This window comes from Dipodomys merriami, unplaced genomic scaffold (genome assembly GCF_024711535.1).
Source record: "Dipodomys merriami isolate MVZ:Mamm:240054 unplaced genomic scaffold, mDipMer1.0.p SCAF_128, whole genome shotgun sequence".
NCBI classification, from domain to species: Eukaryota; Metazoa; Chordata; class Mammalia; order Rodentia; family Heteromyidae; genus Dipodomys; species Dipodomys merriami.
This window is the reverse complement of record NW_027202582.1, coordinates 2,422,160-2,450,117: the sequence shown is the minus strand read 5'-3', so window position 1 is coordinate 2,450,117 and position 27,958 is coordinate 2,422,160. Positions and strand designations below refer to the sequence as shown.

General features: G+C 51.6%; 2 protein-coding genes and 1 non-coding gene across 4 annotated transcripts; 1 reads left to right on the top strand and 2 right to left on the bottom strand.

The window, feature by feature from the left end:
* Window positions 1-1,119: 1,119 nt before the first annotated feature.
* Window positions 1,120-10,842, bottom strand: LOC138824328 (U4/U6.U5 tri-snRNP-associated protein 1). The gene is made up of 20 exons (XM_070018141.1): window positions 10,476-10,842; window positions 7,871-7,928; window positions 7,462-7,517; window positions 6,903-7,029; window positions 6,679-6,784; window positions 6,396-6,473; window positions 6,218-6,317; window positions 5,998-6,140; window positions 5,678-5,884; window positions 4,885-5,009; window positions 4,671-4,804; window positions 4,452-4,594; window positions 3,293-3,466; window positions 3,068-3,178; window positions 2,770-2,857; window positions 2,346-2,436; window positions 2,119-2,254; window positions 1,583-1,672; window positions 1,378-1,499; window positions 1,120-1,289 (listed from the first exon to the last, which is right to left on the bottom strand). The coding sequence occupies exons 1-20, from the start codon at window positions 10,786-10,788 to the stop codon at window positions 1,271-1,273; spliced, it is 2,421 nt and encodes an 806-aa protein (XP_069874242.1). The 5' UTR covers window positions 10,789-10,842; the 3' UTR covers window positions 1,120-1,270.
* A 1,078-nt stretch (window positions 10,843-11,920) lies between these two features.
* Window positions 11,921-22,193, bottom strand: LOC138824213 (testis-specific protein 10-interacting protein-like). Of its 2 annotated transcripts, none has more exons than XM_070017877.1 (8): window positions 22,050-22,193; window positions 20,048-20,178; window positions 19,267-19,961; window positions 18,943-19,090; window positions 15,331-15,501; window positions 13,232-13,331; window positions 12,987-13,117; window positions 11,921-12,068 (listed from the first exon to the last, which is right to left on the bottom strand). In XM_070017877.1, exons 1-8 carry the CDS (start codon window positions 22,176-22,178, stop codon window positions 11,942-11,944), a joined length of 1,632 nt encoding a protein of 543 aa, XP_069873978.1. In that variant the 5' UTR covers window positions 22,179-22,193; the 3' UTR covers window positions 11,921-11,941. The 2 variants fall into 2 exon arrangements, with proteins under 2 accessions (XP_069873978.1, XP_069873979.1); XM_070017878.1 differs by having other exon boundaries at window positions 12,987-13,078.
* A 379-nt stretch (window positions 22,194-22,572) lies between these two features.
* On the top strand, window positions 22,573-22,698 carry LOC138824376 (U6atac minor spliceosomal RNA). Its single transcript, XR_011371067.1, has one exon. It is a non-coding gene; the product is annotated as a U6atac minor spliceosomal RNA (small nuclear RNA).
* Window positions 22,699-27,958: the final 5,260 nt, after the last annotated feature.

The following is a 27,958-nucleotide window of genomic DNA, read 5'->3' as shown; positions in this document are numbered from 1 at the left end:
TCAAGGCTAATATTCTACCACTTGAGCCACAGCACCACTTTCAGTTTTGAGTGGTTTTTTATTAGAGATTAAAGTGTCACAGTCTTTCTTGCCCAGGCAGGCTTTGAACCAGGATCCTCACATCTCAGCCTCCTGAGTAACAAGGCAATTGAATTTTGTCTCCCATTTACATTTTTCCCATTCAAACATTGTTAGAAGCCAGGTGCCAGTGTGGCTCACGCCTGTAATCCTAGCTACTCAGAGGCTGAGATCTAAGGATCACAGTTCAAAGCCAGCCCAGGCAGGAAAGTCTGTGACACTCTTATCTCCAATAAACCACTAGGAAACCGGAAGTGACACTGTGTCTCAAGCGGCAGAGAGCTAGCCTTGAGCTGAAGAGTGCAGGGACAGCGCCCAGGCCAAGTTCAAGCCCCAAAACTGACAAAAAAGGAGTTCATTTTCTCTGATTTATTTTTGGTTTCACGTTAGAACTTGTGACCCATCCAGAATGTGTCTAGAGGCATGTGGGACAGGACACCATCTTCTGAGTCCAGGCAGTCCTTTGTTCACTTCCATGATGTGGGGGCTTGTGAGCCCTTAACCAACCTGGCTCCTTTTCACCAATCACCGAGGAAGCCCATGACCCAGTGTGGTCCAGTGCGGCGGTGCAGAGCCAGACTCAGCCCTCCCAGAGCTGTGCGCCTGAACAAACGCCCAACCTAGGCTTGGGCAGGACACGGCCTGGCCCATCCTTGGCTTCACAGAGGTGAGGCAGCACAGGATGAGAGGGGTGAAGCTGGGCCCAGCCCTGCCTGACAAGCTTCACCATCCTGCTCACCCTTGCAAACCATCAGCGAGATTCCAGGGAGTGACTTGTGCAGCCCTGGAGACGCCATGGCGTTCCCGTCACAATATTCTATCCAGTGGGGATCAGGAGCTGGGCCTGCACAAGCGGGCAACCCACAGCTCGGCCGGTGGGAGAGGGAGAGCAAGTGGCTTAGTGGCTGCCCACGTCCTCCCTTCACCTCCATGTCACTACTCAGGACACCTGAAGGCCGGGTCCCACCAGGCACAGGCCGCACGTGTTCAGGGATGAAAAAGCCAAGTTCTCTGGAGAACAAGGGTTTTGACTGCAGAATGGAGGCTCAGAGGTTCTGCAATTTGTTGGAGATCACAGCCTGCCCCCCTCCCAGGACTAGCCCTGGAATCTGTACTGTGACCAGGGAAGAAAAAATAAGGAGGGAGCTTTATTCAATATTACAGTTGAGGAGGGGATGGGATGTGAGACCGTTCACTTGGTGATGGTGTTCCTGCAGAGAGAAAAGAGGCGTGAGGCCAAGCACGGCCTTCCCCAGCCCGGCCCCGCCCTGCCAGGGCAGGCCCTGGGCCCCCACTCACGCGTTCATGCTCTTGCCACTGCCACTGAGAACTATGTACGGGGTCTTCTGGGCCTTCTGCTTCTCCTGCAGCAGTGCCACGGTGCCCAGGGGCGTGTCGCTGGAGCTCATCTTCTTCAGGAGCTGCAGGTGGGGGAGGTCAGTACAGCCAGGGCAGGCCTGCATCCCCGACCCCCAACCGCTGAGCATAGCCCTCAGACACCCACCGCCTCCTCATCGAGCTTCTTCATGCGCCGCTCCGTCTTCATCTTGCCCGAGCCCTTCCCGTGGAAGCGATGGGACAGCTGCCGGAATGCCTGCGGGCAAAGGAAGAAGAGTTGGGTGCTGCAGGAGCCCCATGCCGGGCTAGGCCACCTATACCCACACAACAGGGTGCGTGGGACCAAATGACCTAAACCATGCTCAGGCTGGGGGTGAGAAAAGCACCCCAGACCTGAGGGGCCCTGAAGGGGTGAGACTGGCTTGGAGACAAACATGCTGATTGCTGGGATCCAGAACCAGACATGCCTCGTGTGGGCTGGAGACAGACCAGGAGCATGGGGGACCAGGAGCGTGGGGGACAGGGCTCATAGAGCAGAGGGGCAACAGGGGCCTGGTCCACCCAAGGGCAGAGCTTCTGCTACAGCAGATGGGCACTGATGGACGCTCTGGCCATGCAGAGCCCACTGAAGATAAGGTTCTGCCCCTCAGCCCCCGGTCAGCACGGGGGACAGAGCTGCGCTGCCGCCACGGCCCTGCTCACCTCCTTGGGAGTGAGTTTCCGGCCTGTCTCATCGACATACTCGATCTTAACATCAGGCTTGTAGCCGTCTTTCTCCTTGAAGTCCTGGGTGAAGCCTCGGTACTCCTCCCGCCGGCTGTACTTGTCATCAATGGCCCTGACGAGACGGCTCCGTGTGAATTGGGGCCCGGGCAGCCCAAGCCGACCCCGGCCTCTCCGCCTGCCCGCACCCCTGCAGCCACACTCACATCTTATCCTCGATGCAGTACACAGCTGAGGGCAGTGACTTGTTGGGGGCCTTCACCCGAGCCACCTTCTGCACCGTCGTCTCCAGCAACCCTGAGGTCAGAGGGGCCGTGAGCCTCCATGCAGCCTCCCTCCAGATGGGCACTACCCAGTGGGGCCTGCAGCGCCCACTCCCGGTCTTGTCAAGGAGCTAAGGATGGCAGAGCTGGCAGGGTGACCCCAGGGTCTTCCTGCTTCAACTCCCCCCGACTGCTTCCCAGAGGACCAGAGCCTTGAAGGCACAGCAGAGGCATGGGCACTCCCTGGAACTTCCACAACTGGGAGGAAGGCGGAGGGCTCGGGACCATGGGAAAAGGGGGCTGAGGGGCCTGAAGGTGCTGCACTGGGCCCGCCCCACAGGCAGGCACCCACCCAGCCTGGCACTACCTTTGTTCTGACACAGGAGCAGAGCGGCCGCCAGCCCTCGGTTCACGATGGGCTCTTCATCCAGGATGGTGGTGGAGGAAGCAGAGAACTGGAGATAACACAGGTGGGGCGTGAGCAGCCACAGGTGCTCCTTAGCCCCTTCCTTCCCCATCAGGCACCCCCCCCCGATGAGGCTAGTCCCCAGGCGGGCCTCAGAGCATGTTCTACAGAGGAGACAGAGGCTCTGCGGCAGCGGGTGACGCACCCTCCCCTAGGGCCCAGGCCCCACATCCAGCCCATACCCTGCACCCCTCCTCACATCCTGCTGCTGCTTCTCCTCATCCAGGTTGACCGTGCTCCAGCCAATGTTCTCTTCCCCGTCCGATTCGGAGCCGCCATTGGCCGAACGCTCCTCATCCCGTTCGAAGTCCTGGAGCCAGAAATCAAAGTCAACCTAGACCCCCACCCCACCTCGTAGCACAGGCCAGCAGGCCCTGATGGAGAGCAGAGAAACCCACCAGGGCTGTGGGGAGTTGGGACCCACCATGAGCTCCTCCTGCTCCTCCCGGTTGCCTGCCAGCCCGTAGGTGGGGATCTCCCCCAGGGTGCGGCAGAACTCCGAGGTGGCGTTGAACACGATGGCCCCCTTGCGCTCGGGGTCTTCCTCCTCCTCCCAGCCGCGCTGGCGTGACTCCAGCTTCTTTACAATCTCCACCACCTGGGGGAGGGAGCAGCTGTGGGCAGATCCGAAGTTTCTGGGGTGATACCACTAAGACCTGGGCCCCACAGATCCTCCCTGGTGGCAGTGAATAGGCCATTCCCACTGCTCCTGCTGGCCATGCCAACCAGTCCCCACCCCCATCCGCCTCGCCAGGCCCTCCAGGCTCCCGACCGCCCTTTAACATCCAGCCCTTCCTGACCCCTGCTGACCAACCCTTTCTCCAAAGCCCCTCATGCTCTCTCAGCTTCCCCTTTCTCCTTTCAAGAACGTGTTCTCCCACGGCTCCTTCCTGAGGCCGAGAGCATCCAGATGGCCACTCTTCACCTCTCAAACCTGGCTTCTCACTTCCTGCTTCACCAAGAGCTCCCACCTACTGCCTGTGCTGGGGCAGCCTCTCCCTTCTCCTGTCAGGCCACACGCCCAGCCTCGCTCCCTTCTAACAAGACCCCCTCACCACAGAGCCCCCACATTTCTAGTCACCCCCCTCCTGCCTGCCTGGTACACATCTACAAGGGTCAGCTGGCTGTGGCCTCAGGGCCCACATAAGCTGGCCTTACTGAGACTGGCGGCCTCTCACTTCACCAACCATCGACTCAGCCCTGCTCCAGCCCTGGTCCAAGCACTCCAGACAAAGTCCTCCTGAGGACGCCTGAGGTCCACGCTGCCTCCATGCCATCCGTACCTCTCAACTCCTGCCTCCACCACAGATCCCCGAGTTCCTCAAATCCCTAAGCTCAAATGTTACCCATGAGAGGCTGTCCCTGAGCACCCCAACAGTCATCTCACAATCACAAACTACCAGAGCTGCGTATGATCCCAGGTCCCTGCAAAGCAGGCTGTGAGCCTCGGGTCCCGTGGCTGCCCTGCTCCCCGGTCCTGAACACAGAACCTCACCCACACCACAGGGTGCTACACTCTACAGTACCCCAAGGCTTAATGGGAGACTTCCCCCAGAACAGGGGTGTTGAGTGCTCAGCCTCACCTTCTCACCACTGTCTCGCAGCTGCTGCAGCTGCTGCAGCTGCCGCAGCCGACGCCCCTTCTCCAGCTGCTTCTGCAGCTCCTGCTCCGCCTCATCCTCCTCGAGCACCTCGGGAGAGCCTGACGGCAAAGCACCCCCATCCTCTGGGGAAAGAGGAAGACAATGGCTCACTACTCCCTTAGCCCTGGCCCCGCCCCTCGCTCCCTGCTGGCCCCTCACCCTCATCACTGATGTCCATATTCTCCACGCGGGTGTCATCTGACGCGGGGGGCTGGGACACAGGCTCCTTATCTTCATCCTCTGGAGCTTCCTCCTCTGCCTCCGGCACTCGGCGCCGACCTCGGCCCCTCAGTCTAGGAAAAGGAGGACACTCTAGTGAATGTTGGTGCCCAGAAACCACAGCTCTCATGCCCCAACAGGTATCCAAGCCTACCTGGAGCCAAAGTCCCCATCTTGAGTCTGGTCCCCGAGAGGCAGCAGGTCATCTGCCCGCACTACCACTTCCTTCTCCTTCTTGCGGATCTTCTTTACCCTTCGCTTGGTCTTTTTGAAGGCTACCTGAGGGCCGAGAGGAGAGGCATTGAGAAGGGGACTCGGGGCCACCACAGCCCTCAATAACCATTTCTGGTGTTACTGTCAGTACACCACTGAGAAGACTGAGAGAGAACTACCCTCCTCGGGGAGCCAGGACTAGCCAATTACAGCTACCAAACTCCTCCTCACTCAGCCAAGATGATAACGCCATTGCCCTGGTTCACAGTTCTTCCCCAGCAAGATTCCTGTGCCCCTTGAAAAGCTCTGCCTGCCCACACTGGCAGAGTCCTGGTGGCATGTCTTTGCAGGCGGCTGCTGCTACTGCCATTCCAGGATCAGGTAAGTGGCTCACACAAGGCACACACTGGCCACAGGCTGCGTCAATTTGGCCCAGAACCTCCCCCAGGCTGCCATTCACCACCACCTCCACTTCTCCAGAGCGCATGCCCAGGCCCTCAAGGTCAGAACTGTGCCATTCAAATTATGAGGAGTCGGGCTGGGAATAGGGCTTAGTAGTAGAGTGCTTGCCTAGCATGCATGAAGCCCTAGGTTCTATTCCTCAGTACCACATTTGCAGAAAAAGCTGGAAGTGTTAGAGTGCTAGCCTTAAGCAAAAGAAGCCAAGGGACAGTGTCCAGGCCCTGAGTTCAAAGCCACAGGACTGGCCAAAAAAAAAAAGCACGAGGGCTCACCATCTCCTCAGGTGTGAGGTACTCGGAGGCAAGTCGGGGCCCTATGGAGCTCAGGGACTGAGCCTGTAGCCGCAGCTTCGCCCGAATTTCTTCCAGCTCGCGCTCCCGAAGGCCGTCAGCTGTGCCACCTTGGTCCAAACGGAAGGAGGATGGCCGCTCGCCCTCCAGCTCCTCATCATACTTAGCCAGGATAGAGCGGGGTTTTTGCTGCAAGGCAAGAGGGGTGGATTGGAACCCAGACTGGATCCTAAGAAGCCAGGAAATAATGGCTTCCTCAGCATTCCCCGTCCACCAGCCCAGGCCTTGCCCTGGCAGCGTGCCTGTGCCAAGTCGTCCACACTCTCGTCCTCTGCATAGGGCAGGTAGTCAGGCTTCTTCTTCCGCAGCTCCACGTTCTTCTCGGCACGCTCTTTATCCACCAGGTTCACATTCACCAGTACGTCCTCCCCCTCTTGCAGGACACCTAGGACAGAGCCGAGGTAGTACCACTCCAGAGCCAGAACACGGGGCCCAGTGCCCAGAGCAGCCAATTCAACTCACCTTTGTCCTTGAGGGTGAGGACCAGCGTCTCCCCTTCTCGGAAGGAATCAATGGCATGCTCCACAGTGAGGCCCTGCAGGTCACGGGCACTGTACAGGTCCTACATGGGAGGCTGGTTGAGTTGGGAGCCAAAACTCTGAGAACACCCCCCAACCCCGCACTGCCGCTGCAGCCTCACCTGCCGCCTCTGCTCAAACTCCTCCTCCACCAGCGTGCTGACACCGAATTCTTGGTCCATCTCCTCCAACAGCTTGGCCTGAGGGACAGGGAAGAGGGATTTAGGACCTCAGGCCCTTCAGCACCACCAGAACACAACTGCAGCTCTACCAAGCATAAGTACAAAAAGGACAGGCCTGACAGCCAAGGTGCAGAGAACCCAAAGCTGACCCCCCAACCTAGGCCTCTTCTGAACCAACCCCACACACCTCGCAAGGGTCAGCCCCTGCCAGCCAAGTGCTCACCCTCTTCTCTGCCAAGTCCTTCTCCTTCTGCAGCTGCCGGCTCCTCTCGATCCAGGCTGCGGTGTCATCCAACCAGGGATCATCTTCACCCAGCGTCTTTATCTTCCTGAAGAGAAGGAAGGTGGATGCTCAGGAGTCCAGCCATTACGGAGGCTTCCCATTATGGAGATGTGCTATGGCAGAGACAGCAGTCTCCTCTGCCCCTCCCTGGCCAGGACACTCACCCCAGCTTTTGGTTCAGTAGGCGCTTTTCCTTGGCAGCTGCCAGTTTCTCCCGCAGCTCTTCGCGCTGTCGTAAGGCCATGGGGTTGATGACATCAGCTGCCACGGGCTCCTCCTTGGTGCCCGCCTCTGGAAGGGGGGCCCAGACGTGAGGCTATGCCTGCCCATGGCTGGGGGGAGAGGAGGGAGCCACTCACCCTGCCCCTTCCAGCTCAAAGGCCAGAAGGGGCCAGGAGAGAGGAAGAACCGTTCATCTCACCACTCCCACTTCACTCTAGACAGAACCCTCTATGTACTCTGAAGTTCCTCGAACCAGGTTTCTTTAAAAACCAAACAACACAGCTGCAATATATGTGCACATCCTTCTGAATATCTACAGCAAGGACGCCATGGATGCACAAGTAAGCGGCCCTAGATCCCCACTGGGGGCAGCAAAGAGGAGCCTGGAGAAATACACAGCGCCACCAAGTGGTGCTAACTCTGTGCTGTAACCCCAACTCTTCAAATGCCCTCTTCCCACAGATGCCAGCCTTCAGCCCCCATCCTTAGCTCTACACTTACCTTTCTTGACGGCATTGACCTCTAAGGGTTTCAGCCCCAACTTTGCCCGGAGTTTACTGAGGACAAGAAACATAAGTGTTAGGGACTGCTAAGAAATAGGGCATCAGATGTTATTTCTGAACAAGCAAGAGGTGAAAAAAGAATGGAAGTGGGTAGTCCCAAGGCACCAAGGACACAGGCCTCTATATCAGGAACGTGGGCACTAGGTTTAGCCTAGCCCAGCCAGTGAATGCCATCCTCCCTCTCTTGGGTCTTAGTTTTCACCTTTGAAACTCCAATGGTTGGGTGAAATGACTCCTATTACCCTCCAACTCAACTGGCATGCTTTCATAGAAGATACCCTCCTCAGGGGCTTCACAGAATTGCTTGTCCCAGCAAACAGGAGACCTATAAGGTAACTAGTACTTACTTGGTCTCCTCAATGCTGAGTGATGAGGCATCTCCTGAGCTAGTTTTGGAGCTGGCAGCTGGAACAAAAAGAAACATGGTTCAGGGGCTGAACAAAGGGCCAAGAGGCCTATAACTCTGACTCTAGATGCAGGGTCAAAGACCAGGGCCTCTCACTACCACCTGGGCCTGTGGTAATACTAGCAAACAGTCTTTTTCCTCCTGAGCTAAAAAGCAGCAGCAACTCTTTTTTTTTTTTTTTTTTTTTTTTTAAGTGGGTCCTTGGAGCTTGAATTCTGGGCCTGGGCCCTGTCCTTGAGCTTCTTTTTGCTCAAGGTAAGTGCTCTACCACTTGAGCCACAGGAACACTTCAAGCTTTTTTGAGTAGTTTATTGGAGATAAAAGAGAGTCATGGAGTTTCTTGGCTGGTCTGGCTTTGAACTGTGATCCTCAGATCTCAGCCTCCTGAGTAGCTAGGATTAACAGGCATGAGCCACCAGTGCCTGGATTCTGGTGTCCTTCTATTCCACCACCAATTTTTCCTTTGTTAGTGGTACTGGGACTTGAACTCAGGAACCTTGTGCTTACTAGGCAGGATCTCTACCACCCTGAGCCATAATTCCAGGCCCAGAGTACCTCATCTCTGTATTTCCATTTCTGACCCAAGAAATCTAACTTTTGCATCCCTTTCTGTGCTCTCTTTACTTCTGTCCATTTTGTGGCTTAAGTGATAAGAATGCAAGTCTTGAAGAAACTAAGGGACAGTGCATAGGCCCTGAGTTCAAGCCCCAGAACCGGGCGGGGGGGGGGGGGGGGACACTTCCTGGGACATGTTCTGTGTTCTGTGCTGGATGCCGTAGACCTGTGCAAATAGGCATTTGGGAGCACCTCCACACACCTTATGAACAGCAGATAACTTCACCAAACACCAGAAAGGAAGACAGCTCAGCTGGAGCTCCTTTAACCAGCAGCCACTGTAATGCATACTCTCCTTCACCCTACCTCCTCCTATGTAATCCCCCTGGTTCCTCTCTCCACCAGGGAAAAGGACCCCAACCCATACAGGCTCTCTCCAAGGTCATTAGCCTTGTATTTTCAAATTCCATAAGTTCTCTTCAGTTCTGGCTTTGCTTCCCCTGCAGCAAGATGCTGTCAGTCACTCCTCCTCCCGGCAATTTTCCCTTCCCACAAGACTCCCAACTCAGGAGTTTCTTTTTTCCCTATCTTTCAGCTACTCTTTTTGTAGTACCTTCCTCTGCTCATAATTAGGCTACTGGTGTTTCCCAAGTTTTATTTCACTCATGGAGTTTTGTTTTTTTTTTAAATTTTGCCAGTCTTGGGGCTTGAACTCAGGGCCTGGGCACTGTTCCTAAGCTGCTTTTGCTCAAGGCTAGCACTCTAACACTTGAGCCACAGTGCCACTTCCAGCTTTTTCTGTTTATGTGGTACTGAGAAATGGAACCCAGGGCTTCATGCACGCTAAGCAAGCACTCTACCACTAGCCACATTCCCAGCCTTCACTGAGCTTTGATAACAACCTAACTACTCACTCTATCCAACCTATATCTTGGCTTTCTCTGCACATCAACTTCAATACTTTCCAAAACGACCTCCATTATCTTCCCTCTGCCTCAAACCTGCTTCTCTTCCCCAAAGTAAAGTCCTCATTTTCAACAGATGACATCATTCACCTAGCTGCTCAACCCAGAATTTGAGTCATTCCCTACTCCTCTTTTTCCTTCCAACATCTCCCAAACACCACATTTATTTTTTATTTTTTTGGTCAGTTGTGGGGCTTGATCTCTGGGCCTGGGCCCTGTCCCTGAGCCCTTCAGCTCAAGGCAAGTGCTCTACCACTTGAGCCACAGTGCCACTTCAGGTTTTTAGTGGTTAACTGGAGATAAGGGTCTCACAGACTTTCCTGCCTGGACTGGCTTCGAACCATGATCCTCAGAGCTCAGCCTCCTGAATAGTTAGGATTACAGGCGTGAGCCACCGGTGCCCAGCTCAAACACCACATTTTTAATTCCTTCTTCAGAGCATCTTTTAAATCTGTCCACATCTCTCCATTCCATCCCACTCTCCTGGTGCAGCCACCCTCATCTCTCCTCTGGTCGGTGCTTAATTGCCCTCCTAATTCCAAAGAAAGGTCTACCGCCCTAGGTTTGAACAACGGTCTCTAGGAAATACCGATCAGATCCACTAGCTTTCCCCAAGGGGCTGGGAGTGTGACCTAGCGGTAGAATGCTTGCCTAGCATGCATGAAACCCTGGGTTCGATTCCTCAGTACCACATAAACAGAAAGATCCTGAAGTGGTGCCGTGGCTCAAGTGGTAGAACGCTAGCCTTGAGCAAATGAAGCTCAGGGGCAGCGCCCAGGCCCTGAGTTCCAGCCCCAGGACTGGAAAACAAACAAACAAAAAAAAACATCTCCCCATCTTTAAGCCCCAGCTACCCACCACCATCAGGGCAAAATCCTGATTAAGACAGCATGGAATCTGACAGCCTGGCTGGCAGGCTTGCACTCCGGGCAATCCCGGACCACACTCCCCCCCCACCCCGCCCGCCTCCACCCCCGCGGCAACCTGGCACCCCCGCCCCGCCCCCTGCCCAAGACCCGCCCTCACCGGCCTCGTAGCCATCGTCCCGCTTCTCCCGCTTCACACGCCGCTCCGAGGGCTCGGCCTGGCTTCGTTCCCGCCCGTGCGCGCCGCCGCGGGCCTCGGCCTCGGCCCCGCGCCGCCCGCTCCCGCGCTCGCCCCCGCGCTCCCGGCTCCGCTTTCGTCGCTCGCCGCCGCCGCCGCCGCCGCCGCCACTCCGGTGCTTGTGTTTTTTGTGCTCCCGATGGCGCGGTGGCTGCTCGCTGGCGCTCCCAGTCCCGGCCGCCGCCGTCGTCCCCGCCGCCTCCTTCTCTCCGCGGTGCTTTTTAGACGAGCCCATGGCGGCAAGTCTACGGGAGCGGGTGGCCGACGAGCCCCGACGACGCAAAATGGAAACACTTCCGGGTCGTGCGGCGGACGCTGTTTTGTTGCCGGAAACCAAGAGCGGCGACTTCCGTCGTATACTAGGAAGCCTACCCCCAAAGGCTCATGGGTAAGGCCGAGTCGGAACCCAGCCTTCGCCACTTCCCTGGGCCGGATGATTATCTGCGCATGCGCCCCAGTGGGTACGCTGTAGTAGGCTGCTGGAGGATCCGACTCCGTTATAAGGACCTTGAATCCTTTGTAAACGCGCTTCTGAGGGTGAGGGGCGAGAGGGTCCTTCCTTGCCTTCCTCTTGCACGGTGTGTTCTTTGCTCTGAAGGACGGCTCCCTCCTCTCCACTGAGCAGCCTTCTATTAGGCTACATGGAGTATTAGACAATGTATGTTTTCCTCTTTCGCCCAGAGCCCCATAACCAACATTGTTAACAAACGGTTTCCCTGTTTTTTTGTTTTCTTTTGTTTCGTTTTGTGTTTGCTTTTTTTGCCAGTCCCAGGGCTTGAACTCGGGGCCTGGGCTCTGTCTCTGAACCTGTCTGTGCTCAAGACTAGCACACTGCCACTTGAGCCACAGCGCCACTTCGGTTTTTTCTGTGTACATGGTACTGAGGAATCAAACCCAGAGCTTCATGCATGCTAGGCAAGCACTCTACCACTGAGCCCCTCTACCCACTCTTAATCAGTATGGTTCTAAAATCCTAGCTAGAGCAATAAGGCAGGCAAAAGGAAAGGAATTTAAGTAAAGAAGAGATTAGATTATCCTTTATTTGCTGATGATAATGATTCTGAACTTAACAGATCTTTCAGACTCCAAACAACTTCCTGGAATCATGGGTTTATTTGTCCAGGCTGGCTTCAGATGGCAATCCTCAGATCTCAGCATCTGGAATAGCTAGGACTCTAGGTGTGATCCACCAGCACCTGGCTAGCCATTGCTTTCCAAGATATCCCAGCCCTCTGGAGCAGAAACAGGATGTGTGTGCTGGGTGGTGGGCAGCCAGAGCTCCTGATGATGTGAGTACAGGTAAGCCTGCTGCCACTCCTAATCCCAACCTATAGCTTCCCCTTACCCCAGAAATCGTACGCGGTATCTTCCAAAAAAGCCTTTAATATTTATCTTGAGGGTTTCTCTGGGACCAGGCATGGGGAAGAGTATCTGCCCGACTGAGCATCGATGGCTTCTGTTCTTGGGGGGCTCTGAGAAGAGGGCTTCATTCTTACCCCCACTGACCGATGGCTCCTTAAAGACAGATAGAAATTAATGGGTTCCATAGGTCTCCACCCTATGCCAAGACAGCCATTGATGACTGTGAGTCCAGATCCAACTCCTGTGTAGCTCTGGGCAAATGATTCCCCTTCTTTTGAGTTTCTTTATTGTGAAGTTGGCCTCGTAATCCCTGCTTTGTATACCTGGGGTGGCTAATGGGGCACTAGCCTTCATATGAGGTGCTCAGATGGCTACAGAGTCCCAGATTAGCTCTGACAGTTAGGGATTCCTGTGTCCTTAAACAAGGTCCTGGCCTTCAGCTTCTCAGGTTCTTCATTGGAAAATGAGAACAAGGGCTAACAATGTGGCTCATGTGGTAAAGCATGTGCTTAGCAAGGGTAGAGAGGACTCTGAGTTCAAATCCCAGTACCACCCAAAAAAATTCAACACAATTGTTTGGAGTCTTTTCTTTTTGTTAGTCGTGGAGCTTGAACTTTGGGCCTGGGCACTGTCCCTCAGCTCTTCAGCTCAAGGCGAACACCCTACTGCTTGAGCCACAGCACCACTTCAGTTTGCTGGTGGTTAATTGGAGATAGAGTCTCACGGACTTTCCTGCCTGGGCTGGCTTTGAACCATGATCCACCAGATCTCAACCTCCTGAATAGCTAGGATTACAGGCGTGAGCCACCAGCGCGTGGCTGTTGGAGTCTTTAACTCCCATTTCCTGTATGGAGAGCAGGAAATGTTTCTATTTCTCCTTACTTTAATCCTGTTATACTAAACTTGAAGAGGAGGAAGAGGAGTTAGGAGGGAGAGGAAGAGGGAACAGTAGACCTGGCCCGTGTTCTAGGGTGACATGGAGGAGACCCTACAGAGCCCAGAGGCTAGCCTTGTCTTCCCTCCCCACGACAGCTAGCTAGAACCAGTCCCTTGGCCAGCCAGTGGCCTCACCTGGACTTCCGGGAGGTGCCCTCTTTGTGCCCGTTCCCCTTTCCTGCCTCAGCCAGCAGCAGCTCCTCATCTACACCCAGGGCTGACAGCACCTGGGAGAAGCGCCGGGTGACAGTGAGTCGAGCGTTGGCCTGAGGAGAAAGAAGAGGGGTTCCCGCTCTTCCCGGGGCTGCTGAGGCTCTGATGACTAAGGGGTCTCAGGGCTTCCAGGGGCGCTGTCTGCTTGCACCATTGCGATCCCTCACCTGCATGGCCTGCTGGAATAGGAAGGGTCGGGCCTGCACCCGGTGCCGGATGCCTTGCAGCTCAGTCTGGTACTCAACAAAGCGCTGTCGCTCCTGGCGCCTGTGGGAGAGATGAGACTGAGTGGCTAACAGGCCACAACCCATATCCAGGCCAGCGCCTGCCAAACCTAACTGATCATTAAAAACTGTGAAGCCAAGCCCTCATGCCGGTAATCCTAGCTACTCTAGAGGCTAAGATCTGAGGATTGAGGTTCAAAGCCAGCCCAGGCAGGAATGTCTGTGAGACTATCTCCAAATTAACCACCAGAAAACCAGAAGTGGTGCTGTGGCTCAAGTGATAGAGTGCTAGCCTTGAGCTGAAGAGCTCAGGGACAGCGCCCAGGCCCCACAAGCCCTACAACCGACAAAAAGAAAAGAAAGGAAGAAAGAAAAGAAAGAAAGAAAGAAAATGTGAACAAGGTGCTAGTGGCTCACGCCTGTAATCCTAGCTATTCAGAGGCTGAGATCAAGATCACGGTTTGAAGCCAGCACGGGCAGCAAAGTGCATGAGACTCCCATCTCCAGTGAACCACCAAAAAGCCAAAAGTGGAGTTGTGGCTCAAGTGGTAGAGCCTTGAGTGAAAAAGCTAAGGGACAGGGGCTGGGAAGGTGGCTCAGTGGTAGAGTGCTTGCCTTGCATGCATGAGGCCCTGGGTTCGATTCCTTAGCACCACATAAGCAAAAAAAAAAAAAAAATGCTGGAAGTGACGCTGTGGCTCAAGTGGTAGAGCGCTAGCCTTGAGCTGAAGAGCTGAGGGACAGCACCCAGGCCCAGAGTTCAAGCCCCACGACTGGACCAAAAAAAAAAAGCTAAGGGACAGCACTCAGGCCCCGAGTTCAAGTGTGCCCATGCATGCACACACACAAACACACACACACACACACACCAGCAAAAAGTCAGAAATAGAGGTATGGCTCAAATGATAGAACACCAGCCTTGAGTGGAAAAAGCCAACCAAGAGCTAGAGGCTCTGAGTGTAATCCCTGGTATGGACACAAAGAACAGAGCAAAAAAAGAAACGGAGCTGAGTGCTGGTGACTCATGCCTGTAGCTACTCGGGAGGCTGGGATCTGAGGAGCTAGCCTTGGCAGAAATGTCTATAAAACTCTTATCTCCAATTAACCCCCAAAAAATCAGAAATGAAGCTGTGGCTCAAGGGGTAAAGTGACAGCTTTGAGCAAAAAAAAAAAACAAACTCAGTGACAGCTCCCAGGTCTGGCACAGAAACAAAAAATGGCCAAAATACAGGAAGAAAATAAAACAGCCAGGCTAGGAAGGTGGCTCAGTATTAGAGTGCTTGCCTCGCATGCATGAGGCCCTGGGTTTGATTCCTCAGCACCACATAAGCAGAAAAAGCAGGAAGTGGCGCTGTGCTCAAGTGGTAGAGCACTAGCCTTGAGCCTAAGATCTGAGGGACAGCGCCCAGGCCTAGAGTTCAGGCCCTATGACTGACAAAAAGAAGAAGAAGGGGGTGGGGAATGTGAAGGGGGAAGGGGAGGAGGAGGAAGAAGATGAGGAGGAGGAGGAGGAGGAAGAAAAAACAGCTAACTCCACCTGACCATGTACAGTAGTCTCCAGGAGAAGTCCCAGCAGGGCTTAAGTACTAATATAATGTTTTTGTTTATTAATAAACATGTCTGGCTCTAGGAATCAGAAAAGTGGGTTTCAAAACGGTAAGTATGGATAGCACATTTGACCTTGAGCATCCCACAGTTCTTCTGTTGTTGTTGTTGGTCGTGGAGCCTGAACTCTGAGCCTGGGCACTGTCCCTCAGCCCTTAAGCTCAAGGCTAGCACTCTACCGCTTGAGCCATGGCGCCACTTCCGGTTTTTCTGCTTATGTGGTGCTGAGGAATCAAACCCAGGGCCTCATGCATGCAAGGCAAGCACTCTACCATTGAGCCACCTTCCCAGCATCCCACTGTTCTTATTCACTGAGTGACCTTGGACCAACCCTTTCTCCTCAGTCCACAACATCTTCATCTGTGACTGTGGCCTGACCAACCTGCCTTGGGATCCTGCAGTGTGACCACCAGGTCCTCCTGGCCCTGGGCTCCTACCTCAGCTCCTCCAGCTTGTGCTGGGTAGTCCGGGACCCGTTGCTCCCTCGGGGTGCATAGGCTGCCAGACAACGGGTCACCTGGTGCTGAACTCGCTGTTCCCGGGCCCTTCGCATCTCAGCCTGCTGGCGCTCCTCCTGCTGCTGCCGCTCCCAGGCCAGCAACAGGCTTCTGGTGGGGAGAGAGAACAAAAAGGAGTAAAATCCATGGGAGGGCCCAGCACCGGTGGCTCATGCCTGTAACCCTAACTACTCAGGAGGCTGAGATCTGAGGATCGTGGTTCAAAGCCAGCCCAGGCAGAAAAGTCCGTGAGACTCTGATCTCCAATAAGCCACTAGAAAAAAACTGGAAGTGGTGCTGTGGCTCAAGTGGTAGAGAGCCTACCTTGAGCTGAAGGAGCTCAGGGACAGCCTCTAGGCCCAGAATTCAAGCCCCATGATCAGCAAAAAAAAGAAAAAAGAAAAAAAGAAAGTCCACGGGAGGGTAAGCCTCAAGGAGGGTTAGGGAGATTGGGAGAAAAACTGGGACTCCCAAAGAGTGAAGGGGGTTTATTGTGGAAGTGTGGGCTGAAGGAGGCTTCTTCTAGCACTGTTGCAAAATTCAGCCTTTCTCTTTCCTGCACTGAGCTCCAGTTTTGAACTTTGGCCCAGGCCTCTGAACCCGTGTGGAGCTCAGCATCCTCCCTAGGACTCTGCTTCAATGGTTTGAAGCACAGTTCTACCGATGGATAGACAGACAGATGACTAAAGAAATAGGAAAGTGAGAACAAATGCTAAAAAGGTCAACTGAAGGCTGAAAGGTAGGGACAGTCAAATAGCCAAGAACTAAACATCTGGAACATTCTAGTGATATGCCACTTAAACCATACCTTCAGTCCTTAGACCTGGAACTACTTTCTGCACATCTCAAGGCCAGTTTCTTCTTATCAGATCTTTGTTCAAATGTCACTCCTAACTATACAAACTTTCCCTGAACCCCTCATCAGCTCCACTTCTGGTTTTATTTTGGTTAATTGGAGATAAGAGTCTCACTGACTTTTCTGCCCAGACTGGCTTTGAACTGTGATCCTCAGATCTCAGCTTCAGAAGCTTAGATTACAAGCATGAGCCACCAGTGCATAGCTAGCTACACCTTTTGTTTATTTCTTTATTATTTATATCTGTCTTCTCATAACATTAGCCTCAGATGCTCAGGTTTCTTGTGTTCATTTGCACTGCCAGAAAATCCCCAGCATGTAGAACAGTGTGTAACATATACCAAAATATTTGGTGGATTTACATATAACTGAATCCTGGTTATATAGAAAAATGGCCAGGCAGACAAAGAGATATCAAGCTGGGCGCTGGTGGCTCATGCCTGTAATCCTAGCTACTCAGGAGGCTGAGATCTCTGAGGATCATGGTTCAAAGCCAGCCTGGGCAGGAAAGTCTGTGAGACTCTTTTTTTTGTCAGTTGCGGGGCTTGAACTCTGGGCCTGAATGCTGTCCCTTAGCTCTTCAGCTCAAGGCTAGCACTCTACTACTTGAGCTACAGCGCCACTTCCAGTTTTCTGGTTGTTTATTGGAGATAAGCGTTTCACAGACTTTACTGTCTGGGCTGGCTTTGAATCGTGATTCTCAGATCTCAGCCTCCTAGAGTAGCTAGGATTACAGGCGTAAGCCACCGACTCTAGGCTTGTGAGACTCTTATCTCCAATAAACCACCAGAAATCCGGAAGTGGCGCTGTGGCTCAAATGGTAGAGTGCTAGCCTTGTTGTTGTTGTTTTTGTCGGTTGTGGGGCTTGAACTGTGGGCTTGGGCATTCTCCCTGCACTCTTCAGCTCAAGGCGAGCACTCTACCATTTGAGCCACAGCACCACTTCCGAGTGCGCTAGCCTTGAGCTGAAGAGCTGAGGGGCAGCACCAGGCCCAAAGTTCAAGCCCCATGACCAAAAACAAAAAACAAAATCCTGGAGACATCATACTACCTGACTTCATCATATTCTATAAAGATATAATAACAAAAAAAGCATGGTACAAGTATTAAAAAGAAAATAAGACATACAAAGCATTGAATCAGAATAGAAGCTCATAAATCAGTGCATTGATACTCAATTGAACTTTTGTGGAAATATAAAGAACAGACAAGCCAGGAGGAAAACCGGAAGTGGCAATGTGGCTCAAATGGTAGAGCACTCTCCTTGAGCTGAAGAGCTGTTCAGGGGCTAGGAATGTAGCTCAATGGTCAAGGTTGTCTTAACATGGGAAGGCCCTGAGTTCAATCCCCAGTACCAAAGAGGAAAAAAAATAACAGGTTGCATGTATGGTTCAAGTAGTAAAGTGCTAAGCCTTGAGCAAAGAAGCCAGAGAACACAAGGCCTAAGTTCAATCCCCAGTAACAGCATGTGTGTATGTGCATGGGCACCCACACACACCAGGATGAAGACAGATGTGGCATGTGGTGTCTGAAAACACTGTCCTTATAAAGTAGAAAGGAGAACAGTAGTTATCAAGTGCAGGACAGTGCTGACAGGATGTTGGCACAAAAGGTACAAAATTTTAGCTAGAAAAGAGGAATTAATTCAAGAGATCTATTGTAGCATATGGAGACTACAGTTAACAATGGATTGTATGCTTCAAAATTATTCCAAAAGTAGATCTTAAGTGTTTGCAAGATATAAATATGTAAGAAAGCTCAAGGTCAGCACCCAGGCCCTGAGTTCAAGCTCCAGGACTTTCACTCAAAAAAAAACACTAAAAACAAAAACACCAAGTATGTAAGCTAATGCATCTGTTAATCAGCTTGGTTTAATCATGCCAAAATGTGAGTGTGTGTGTATGTGTGTGTATATATATTTCAAAACATATCTACAACTTCAAATAAACTTATTTTGAAAGGACTGAAAGGTTCTAACAGAATGTTGAGTGTAGTTTTCCCTCCTTCACATGCTACTTCAGCCTGGTTGAGCCAGCCTATGACTATCTCAGGGCTAAGGGCTAACTCAGTGGTAGGACACTTGAACTGTGATCCTTAGATCTCAGCCTCCTGAGATGTGTGAGCCCAGCTCTTTAAAGAACTCTTAAGTCAATCCCCTTCTCTCCACCCATACCTGTTCCAAGCCCTAATCATTCCTCCTCTAGACACTGCCATCAGCCCCTTCCTAGTCTTTAGCTTTCTCATTCTGCTCCCATGGTCTCCAGTTCAAGCTCAAGTATAATAATTGCTTAACTGAACTGACATAATTGTCTATGTATCTCATTTTCCAGACCCAGTCCTTCTCAGGGCTAGCCCAAGATTTAATTTTTATATCCTGAGGACCCAGGAATAGACAGATATGCATTGCAATAATCAGTTAATAGGTTAATGGATGGATAAAAAGCAAGAAATGAATGGAATGTGGTTTGGCTTAATATAGCTGGCCAAGTAGACAGATGGATGAATGGATGGATGATGGATAGATAGATGAGAAAATGGATAGATGGATGGATGGATGAGTGGATGGGTGAGTGAACAGATGATTAGATAACCAAAAACCTTGCAAATAGATAAAGGAATAAATGAACATACAAGAGACAATGTCTTTTGGAGAACTGTCTCCTCCATCTTCCACCCTTGCTTCTTACTCCCTTTACCTGGTAGCTTCCTGTCGTTTGTGGAAGGTGCGATTAGGGAGGTTGGCAGACAGGAATGTTTCATCATCTCCCAAGGTATGGGCTTTTGCATTCTTATTGGAGGCCCGGAGAGCAGCTTGCAGTGCTTTCCACGTCGGCTTCTGGGAGCCTGGGCACAGAGGAATCAAGTCAAGGGATTGCCTCGTTCCTGGCCTACTGAGCGACCTCACTCCCAGCACCCAGAGCCCAACCCATCACCTTCTGACTCTCCAGAGAGGGCCTTAGCTTCCCACCTTCTCTCCCCAGTGTAGCTTCATCGAGAACCCAGCTTTTTGAGGCCCTCACCATTATTGTCCAATTCTTGCTGTAACTGTTTGTGTAGCTTCTCCAGGTCCCAGGGCCCCTCCAAGTCCTTGGGCCTTGACTTTCCCCTCAGCAGCCCTCGGAGGCTGCTGGAGTTGGCACCCTTTTCGTGGCTCTGGCCTTGTAGGTCCCCTTCTTCTAAGGCCTCCTCAGAATTCTGCTCCTTTTTCTTAGAGCTGTCCTTCCTTTCATGGAAGGTTTGAGGCGCCCCCTCTTCAGCCTCTTCTGATATATCTGAGAACTGTTCCTCATCCAAGATGGCGTCTCTCCTGTGGAGCTGGGGCGGTTCCTTAGAGCTCGGAACCTCTTCAGCCTCCTCAACCTCAGAGCTTTCTGACTCTGAGGCCTCCTCATTCTCTTCAGACTCTGATCCTGAGTCAGCCTTGTTCTCAGCTTTATCAGGAGGCCGGGGGTCTTCTCCCCATGTTGACAGCCGCTGCTTCCTCTCTGGGTTTTGGGCCTCCATCTTCTGACAGAAGTCAAGGGCCTCTGGGAGGTTGATTGTGGACTTGTGCCTGGACCTGAGCTTGGACATCCCTGATGATAAGGGCCATAGGGATTGTTGGCTAGCAGCCTCAAACGAGTCCTGCTGAAGCAGAGCCAGGCCATCTGTGATGTAGCTCTCCCAGGCCCACTGGAAGGGGAATGAGGGTTTCCTAGCAGGAGAAGGAAAGAGACTGAAGAGGGAGATGGTCAGGGTCAGGGTCCTGGTTAGGGTCCCTCCAGACCCAGCCTTGCTCCCAGCCCATCCTTAGCTGCTTACCCCTTAGAGGAACCTTGACCTTTCTTGTTCCTCCCCCGAGGCCGGCGCTCCTTCTTTGCTGTCTGCCCTGTACTCTGAGATCTCTTCATTCCGTTATAACTCAGCATGACATCACCACCACCCTGTCTATCCTGGGACAGGGGAGGAAGCCAGCTCTGAGCAGCCTTCTGGACCATTCTACCCCTCCCCAGGGACCTTCTCTCCAAGCACCCTGACTGGGCCCTGTTATTTCTAAAAGTGACTGATCACAATGATCATCTTTCATATTAAAACAGCAAGATCCAGGTGCCAGTGGCTCATGTCTGTGATCCTTGCTACTCAGGAGGCTGAGATTTGAGGATTACAGTTTGAAACCATGTCAGGCAAGGAAGTCTGTGAGACCGCTTATCTCTGAAGTGGAGCTGTGGCTCAAGTGACAAAGTGCAAGAAAAGCTCAGGATAGGTTCAGGCCCAGAGTTCCAGCCCCAGGATTGCCACAAAAACAAACATACAACAACAACAAACAACAGCAAAATCCACCCCCACCAGAACCCCTCTTCAGTGCTTAGGACTTTCAGGTATATGTACCTCCCTAAGGCCATGACCAATGAGATTAGGCCACATCATAGATTCACTATATCTATCACATAGGTCCAAAAACTGAGGCTCAGAATAGTTCCAGTACAAACAGTTGATAAATATGTAAGGGAAGGAAAATGCTAGTTACCTAAATACGTCTTAAAGTAATACATTTTCATTCTGTGCCCCATAAACATGTACAATTATGTGTCATTTATGTGGATTGTTTTTTGTTTTTGTTTTTGGGTCTGGTCGTGGGGCCTGAACTCTGGGCCTGGGCGCTGTCCCTCAGCTCTTCAGCTCAAGGCTAGCGCTCTACCACTTGAGCCACAGCGCCACTTCTGATTTTCTGGTGATTAATTGGAGATGAGAGTCTCGTGGACTTTCCTGCTTGGGCTGGCTTTGTATAGTGATCCTCAAATCTCAGCCTCCTGAGTAGCTAGGATTACAGGCATGAGCCACCAACTCCTGTTGGTCAAGAAAAAAAAAAATCAGGGAGGCTGGGAAGGTAGCTCAGCAGTAGAGTGCATGCCTTGCAAGCATGAGGCCCTGGGTTCGCTTCCTCAGCACCACATACACAGAAAAAGCCGGAAGTGGCGCTGTGGCTCAAGTGGTAGAGCGCTAGCCTTGAGCTGAAGAACTGAAGGACAGCGCCCAGACCCAGAGTTCAGACCCCATGACCGGAAAAAGAAAAAAAAAAAAGAAAAAGATCCAACTCTTAATACCTGGAGAACCAAGAAAAAAAAAATCAGGCAGGTGTCAGTGGCTCAAGCCTATAATCCTAGCTACTCAAGAGGCTGAGGTCTGAGGATCCTGGTTCAGAGCCAGGCTAGGCAGGAAAGTCTGTGATACTCTGATTCCAATTAATCACAAAAAAAAAAAAAAAAAAAAAAAACACAACAAAACAGAAGTGGAGCTGTAATTTTAAGTGGTAGAGCGCTAGCCTTGAGCACAAAAGGTCAGGGACAGAGTCCAGACCCTGAGGTCAAATTTCAGGAACACACACACACACACACACACACACACACACACACACACACACACACGAGAAAGCCAGGATTAGTGGCACACATCTGTAATCCCAAACACGGGCCCCCCACCCCCTGCCATATGGGAGAATTTCAAGTTTGAGGCAACTTGGGCAACTTGTAAGACTAGTTCTACATTTGAGTGTCTCAAGGGCTCTGGACTTGCTAGAGCCAACCCAACAGTGCTCTTCCCACAGTCCTTCCCAAATTACTTTTTAATTCATCATCTTCATCCCACACCCTTTAAGTTTCCTCCTCCAGCGTCCCTGTCACCTAAACCTGAGTTCCAGTCTCATAGCTTCTTCTCAGAGCCTCACTCAGCCCTGGCTTCTCCTGCCTTCAGATGCCCACCTGCCACTGGGCAGTTAGAAGTCACCCTCCTACACACATACACACGCTGCCCCTTTCCCTCTCACCTGTCCTCTCTGGGAGAGGCTGGACAGAAACTTGATGAGCCCTTTTGTTTTCCCTGGAGCCTGTGACAGCAGATCCTGCTTGGGTCTCCTGGAAGTGGCCCTGACCAACTGTTGATGGGGGTTTTGCATAGCGATGTCCTCCTTTTGCCCCGCCCCCACCTGCTGTCCTGGAACTACCTGCCTGGTCATCTCCATGGCAACTAGTCCTTGTCTAGTCTGAAGGACTCTGGCAAAAAGTATGCCCCACAGGGCTCAGCCAGGGGAGGTGAGGCTGACTTCCTTCCAGGGGAAGAATTCACCAGGATTTGAGAACCAGACACAGAGCCTTGTGGGACACAGAGCCTTGTGGGACCTAGGGTAAGTCTCCTGCCCTCAACAGGCCCATGTCTGCCCATCACTTGTAAAAGTAACCTGAGGGTTTGCCATCTCAAAGGGTCCTCAGAGCCAGGCCCCAGGGTCTCATGCCTGTAATCCTAGCTCCTAGGAGGCTGAGATCTGAGGATGGCAGTTCAAAGCTAGCCAGGGTTTGTATGAAAGGAGAGAAGGTTAGCACTCCCCTTGACAAAGATGGAAGAGGCCCTTGGGCCTGACAACACACATATGGTTAAGGCATTGCCACCTACTTCGTGGCATCTAACCATTTTTTTTTCCAACTTTGGTGCAGGGGGGGGTAGGGGGAGCGGGGAGGATTGGGTAGGGGGACAGAGGGAGGATGGGAAGGAATGGGAAGGGGAAACAAAGGAGGAAGCTACAATGCTTGATAAGAAATGTACTCATTATCTTGCCCATGTAATTGTAACCCCTCTGTACAGTATTTTCACAATAAAAATTTTTTTAAATAAAAATATATTGACAATTAATTAAAAAAAAAAAAGCTAGCCAGGGCAGGAAAGTCCATGAGACTCTTATCTCCAATAAACCACCAGAAAACTGGAAGTGGCACTGTGGCTCAAGTGGTAGAGCACTAGCCTTGATCTGAAGAGCTGAAGGACAGTGCCCAGGCCCAGAGTTCAAGTCCTACAACCGACAAAAAAAAGTCCCAGGAAGAGCCACCACTAGGGTGGCTTAGGCCATCTTTTGAAGGCTTCAGAATCAGGGGAGCCAGTGGGGTAACTCTAGTGTGAGGCCAAGATCCTGTGTCTAGTGGTTTAGTTCAAAGGCCAGAGAGCCTAGACTTGGGTGCCTAAGGCAGTAGAAAAGTCTATCTGATTCTTCTTTGGCATCTATGCCATCTGCCTCCAGCTAAGAGGATGATACTGCCTACACTGAGGGCAAATCTTCCCCATTCACACTAATCTGGACCTAGCCTCTGTTTACCAATTCCTCAATCCAGTGAAATGGACACCCAAAATTAACTATCATAGATGGCATTTTGCCCCCCTTTTTTGAGTTAGGCACTCAAGTTAAGGCAATCCTTGAACTCATAGTTCTGCCTCAACCTCCTGAGTGAGGGATTACAAGTATGAACCACTGGGGCTGGGAAGGTGGCTCAGTGGTAGAGCGCTTGCCTTGCATGCCTGAGGCCCTGGGTTCGATTCCTCAGCACCACATAAGCAAAAAGAAAAAAGCCGGAAGTGGCGCTGTGGCTCAAGTGGTAGAGCGCTAGCCTTGAGCTGAAGAGCTGAGGGACAGCGTCCAGGCCCAGAGTTCAGGCCCTACGACCGGACCCAACATAAAAAAAAACAACAACAACAAAAACCAAGTATGAACCACTAGGCTAGGATTGTTTTTTGGGTTTTTTTGTTTGTTTGTTTTGGTCGCTCATGGGGTTTGAACTCTGGCCTTGGGCGCTATCCCTCAGCTCTTCAGCTCAAGACAAGCACTCTACCACTTGAGCCACGCGCCACTTCCAGTTTTCTAGTGGTTTTTTTTTTTTTTGGTCCGGTTGTGGGGCCTGAACTCTGGGCCTGAGCACTGTCCCTCAGCCCTTCAGCTCAAGGCTAGTGCTCTACCATTTGAGCCACAGCGCCACTTCCGGCTTTTTTCTTTTTGCTTATGTGGTGCTGAGGAATTGAACCCAGGGCCTCAGGCATGCAAGGCAAGCGCTCTACCACTGAGCCAACTTCCCAGCCCCTCTAGTGGTTTTTATTGGAGATAAGAGTCTCCTGGACTTTCCTGCCCAGGCTGGCTTTGAACCATGATCCTCAGATCTTAGCATCCTGAGTAGCTAGGATTACAGGCGTGAGCCACCAGCACACGCCTGTCACTTTTTAAGCCCTCATCCAGATCAAGAGTATGAAGGGATCAATGATGGATTTTGAAAAAGGAAGTTGGTGATGACATTGATTTTTTGTGTGTGTCTGACTGGGACTTGAATTCAGTATCCGATGCTTTTGCTCATTGACTGGTGCTCTACCACCCTATCTATGCCTCAACTCCAATGACATTTGGAAAGAGCTGCTATTCTGATGAGTCCCCAAGTATCTAGGGAGCTACATCTTTTTTCAGTGCTAGTATCAAACCAAGAGATTTGTACATGCTAAGCAATGTGCTCTACCACTGAGCTATATCCCCACCTCTTTTTTTGGGGGGGGGGCTGTGATTTTTGACAGAATTATGATTTGAATTCACATCCTGCATTTTACAACTGGAGCCTTGCCCTCTGTCCTTTTCTTTTCTTTTTTCTTTTTTTTTTTTTGTCGGTAGTGGAGCTTGAACTCTGGGCCTGGGCACTGTCCCTCAGCTCTTCAGCTCAAGGCTAGCACCCTACTACTTGAGCCATAGCCCTACTTCTGACTGTTTCTGCTTATGTGGTGCTCAGGAATTGAACCCAGGGCCTCAATGCATACAAGGCAGACACTCTACCACTGAGCCACCTTCCCAGCCCCTCTATTATTTTTCAGGTAGGGTCACTCCTTTTTGCTTGGGGACAGCCTCAGACCAGGATCCTCTCACCTTTTCCCATCAAGTAGCTGCCGTCTCAGATGTGAACCTCCATACCCATCTTGTTTGTTGAGATAGGGTTTCATTAACTTTTTGCCTAAGTTATCCTGGAACCCAGAACCTTCAGATCTCTGCCTCCAAAGCAGATGGAATTATAGGCATGAGCCACTATATTCAATTCCCTTGTTTCTGTTTTGTTTTGTTTTTTGTTTTTTGTCGTCGTGGGGCTTGAACTCTGGGCCTGGGCGCTGTCCCTCAGCTCTTCAGCTCAAGGCTAGCATTCTGCCACTTAAGCCACAATACCACTTCCAGTTTTCTGAGTGGTTTATTGGAGATAAGAGTCTCAGGGTCTTTCCTGCCCAGGCTGGCTTTGAACCATGATCATCAGATCTCAGCCTCCTGACTAGATAGGATTACAGGTGTGAGCCACCGGCGCCTGGCCTTGTTGCTGTTTTTAATAGTAAAGTTTAATTATGAAAAAAATCTTTCAACATATACAAAAGAATATTAGCCCTTGCTGCTCCACCTTTGAGTGACAGAACTCCAGGTGTGCAGCACCACAGCCAATGAGGAGCTACCCTAAATGTGCTACAAGTCACCTGGAAGGCTGAGGGGCTCTCCAAAGCCCTAGAGTCCAGTGGGTGAGCAGTACAGGCAGCCTCAGAAAGGACGGGTTCTGTCTGCAAGGGGAGTTGCTAGAAGTAAGGCAGAAAGTGGCACTGTAATGTGAGGCTCCCAAGAGAGGGTCTGTGTGGGTTGGAGCAGCCCAAAAGAGCCCCGCCCACTTCCCAGACTTTCAGGGGACAGGGGAGCCCACAATGAAACTCTGCGAGGACTGCTGGGGGACCCCTAGGAAGTAGCTATTAACTCTGTCATACATAATCACCCATAAACAGTTACCCAGCACCCATCATGTAAATACCTTCCTTTCCTTCCCTCCCTTCCCTCCTTTCTTCCTCTCCTCCTTCCTTCCCTCCCTCCCTTTCTTCCTCCCTTCCTTCTCACCTTTCCTTCCTTTCTTCTTTCCTTCCCATTCTTTCTCTTCTCCTCCCTTCCCTTCCCTTCCCTTCCCTTCTCTTTCCTTCCTTTATCCCTTTGTGTCTCTGTGGTGAATCAGAAGGCTGAAGAAGTAGAGCCAGCTGGGGAGGGGCAGAGCAGGGCAGACTCATCAGCAGGGCTGCAAAGGCCAGGAAAGCAGAAGCAGAGCATTTCCTTGTAAATCAAGTTCAGAAATGTGGCTCCTAGGCTGGGAAGGTGGCTCAGTGGTAGCATGCTTGTCTTGCATGCATGAGACCTTGGGTTCAATTCCTTAGCACCAAATAAGCAGAAAAAGCTGGAAGTGGTACTGTGGCTCAAGTGGTAGAGCGCTAGCCTTGAGCTGAAGAACTGAGGGACAACATCTAGGCCCAGAGTCTAAGCCCCATAACCGACAAAAAAAAATACATTTAAAAAAATGTGGCTCTTACAGAGGACTGGGCATTTTTGCTTTAGTGTTTTGTGGGTTTTGGTGGGTCTTTTTTTTGGGGGGGGGTCCAGTTGTGGGGCCTGAACTCTGGGCCTGGGCACTGTCCCTCAGCTCTTCAGCTCAAGGCTAGCACTCTACCACTTGAGCCACAGCACCACTTCCAGCTTTTTTCTTTTTGCTTATGTGGTGCTGGGGAATTGAACCCAGGGCCTCATGCATGCAAGGCAAGCGCTCTACCACTGAGCCACCTTCCCAGCCCCATTGGTGGTTTTTTTTTGTTTTGTTTTTAGTAGTCCAGGAGCTTGACCTCAGGGCCTGGGAACCATCCCTGAGCTTCTTTTTGCTCAATGCTAGCACTCTACCACTTGAGCCACAGTGCCAGTCTGGGCTTTTTCTGTTTATGTGGTACTAAGGAATGGAACCCAGGGTTTCATGTACGCTGGGAAAGCACTCTACCACTAAGCCATATTTCCAGCCAGACTGGGCATTAACTAATTTCTTTCCTCCATTTTTTTTTTGTGTGTGTGTGGGGGAAGGGATAACTGGAATTTGAACTCAGAGTCTCACACTTATTTGGTTTGCTCACTTGGCCAATGTTCTACCACTTGGCCATGCCTCCAGTCCTTGTTTTTGCTGGTTAATTGAAGATAAGCGTCTAGAGGACTTTTTAGCCCAGGTTAGCTTTGAAATTCCATCCTTGAAGTCTCAGCCTACTTACTGAATAGAAAGGATTACAGGCATGAGCCACTAGAGCTGGCTAGGAGATTTCTTTAGTGACTTCAAGACTTTTAAGGAACAGAGGGCAGTCAGGGGCCCATTCCTCTCTCTGGCTGCGAAGGAGAAATCACGTAGGAGGGCCCAGGATAGAAACAAGACTTGTCTGGGAGAAAGACTGGAGGACTTGGGCTGAGGAACACGGGAAAAAGACCACAGAGCAGAAGTCAGATTAGCCAGGCTCGTAATCCTAGCTACTCAGGATCTGAGGATTGTGGTGGGAAGCCAGCCTAGGAAAGTCTGAGATTCTTACCTCCAGTTAACCACCAAAAAAAATAAAAAATAAAAAGCTACAAATGAAGGTAGGGCTCAAGCGATCAAACACCAGCCTTGAGAAGAAAAAAAAAAAAAAAGCTAAGTGTCTAGGTCCTGAGTTCCTGAGCATTAGAACAAAAAAAAAAAAAAAAGAGAGAGAGAGAGATGGTTCTAGATCTGTGGCTGTTTAGTGGTTAGAAGAGGTCAAAGAGACCAGATGGCCTTGGAGACCAGATGTAGCAGCCTGTGAGAAAGAAGATTGCTGAGCAAACATGGGCTCCCTGCCAGCTGAAGAACGCCTTTTACCCAAGAGTGAAGTGACTGTGGCAAAAGCCACTGAGAGGTCAAGGCAAGGCCAAGAACTCACGACTGAATGCAGCAACCTACTGGTTCCCTAGGCCCGTTCTCCAAAGACACATCTAAGAGGCCCATTGCAGACCCGGGCTGTGGGAACTGGCCAGGGCCAGCCCCACAGGAAACTTGCCCTTTGGCCATAGTTTAGGAAAAAATTATTTTCTTCTTGAGACTGGAA

What these genes read in the sequence shown, in the direction of transcription:
- LOC138824328 (XM_070018141.1), bottom strand. Translation starts at nt 10,788, where the DNA reads ATGGGCTCGTCTAAAAAGCACCGCGGAGAGAAGGAGGCGGCGGGGACG. An exon ending in GGAAACTCACTCCCAAGGAG is followed by an intron (nt 1,673 to 2,118) that starts GTGAGCAGGGCC and finishes CTTTGCCCGCAG; the next exon opens with GCATTCCGGCAGCTGTCCCA. An exon ending in AGAAGCTCGATGAGGAGGCG is followed by an intron (nt 1,500 to 1,582) that starts GTGGGTGTCTGA and finishes CCCCACCTGCAG; the next exon opens with CTCCTGAAGAAGATGAGCTC.
- LOC138824213 (XM_070017877.1), bottom strand. Translation starts at nt 22,178, where the DNA reads ATGCAAAACCCCCATCAACAGTTGGTCAGGGCCACTTCCAGGAGACCC. An exon ending in GGTCAAGGTTCCTCTAAGGG is followed by an intron (nt 19,962 to 20,047) that starts GTAAGCAGCTAA and finishes CTCCCTCTTCAG; the next exon opens with TCTCTTTCCTTCTCCTGCTA. An exon ending in GCAAGAATTGGACAATAATG is followed by an intron (nt 19,091 to 19,266) that starts GTGAGGGCCTCA and finishes CTCTGTGCCCAG; the next exon opens with GCTCCCAGAAGCCGACGTGG.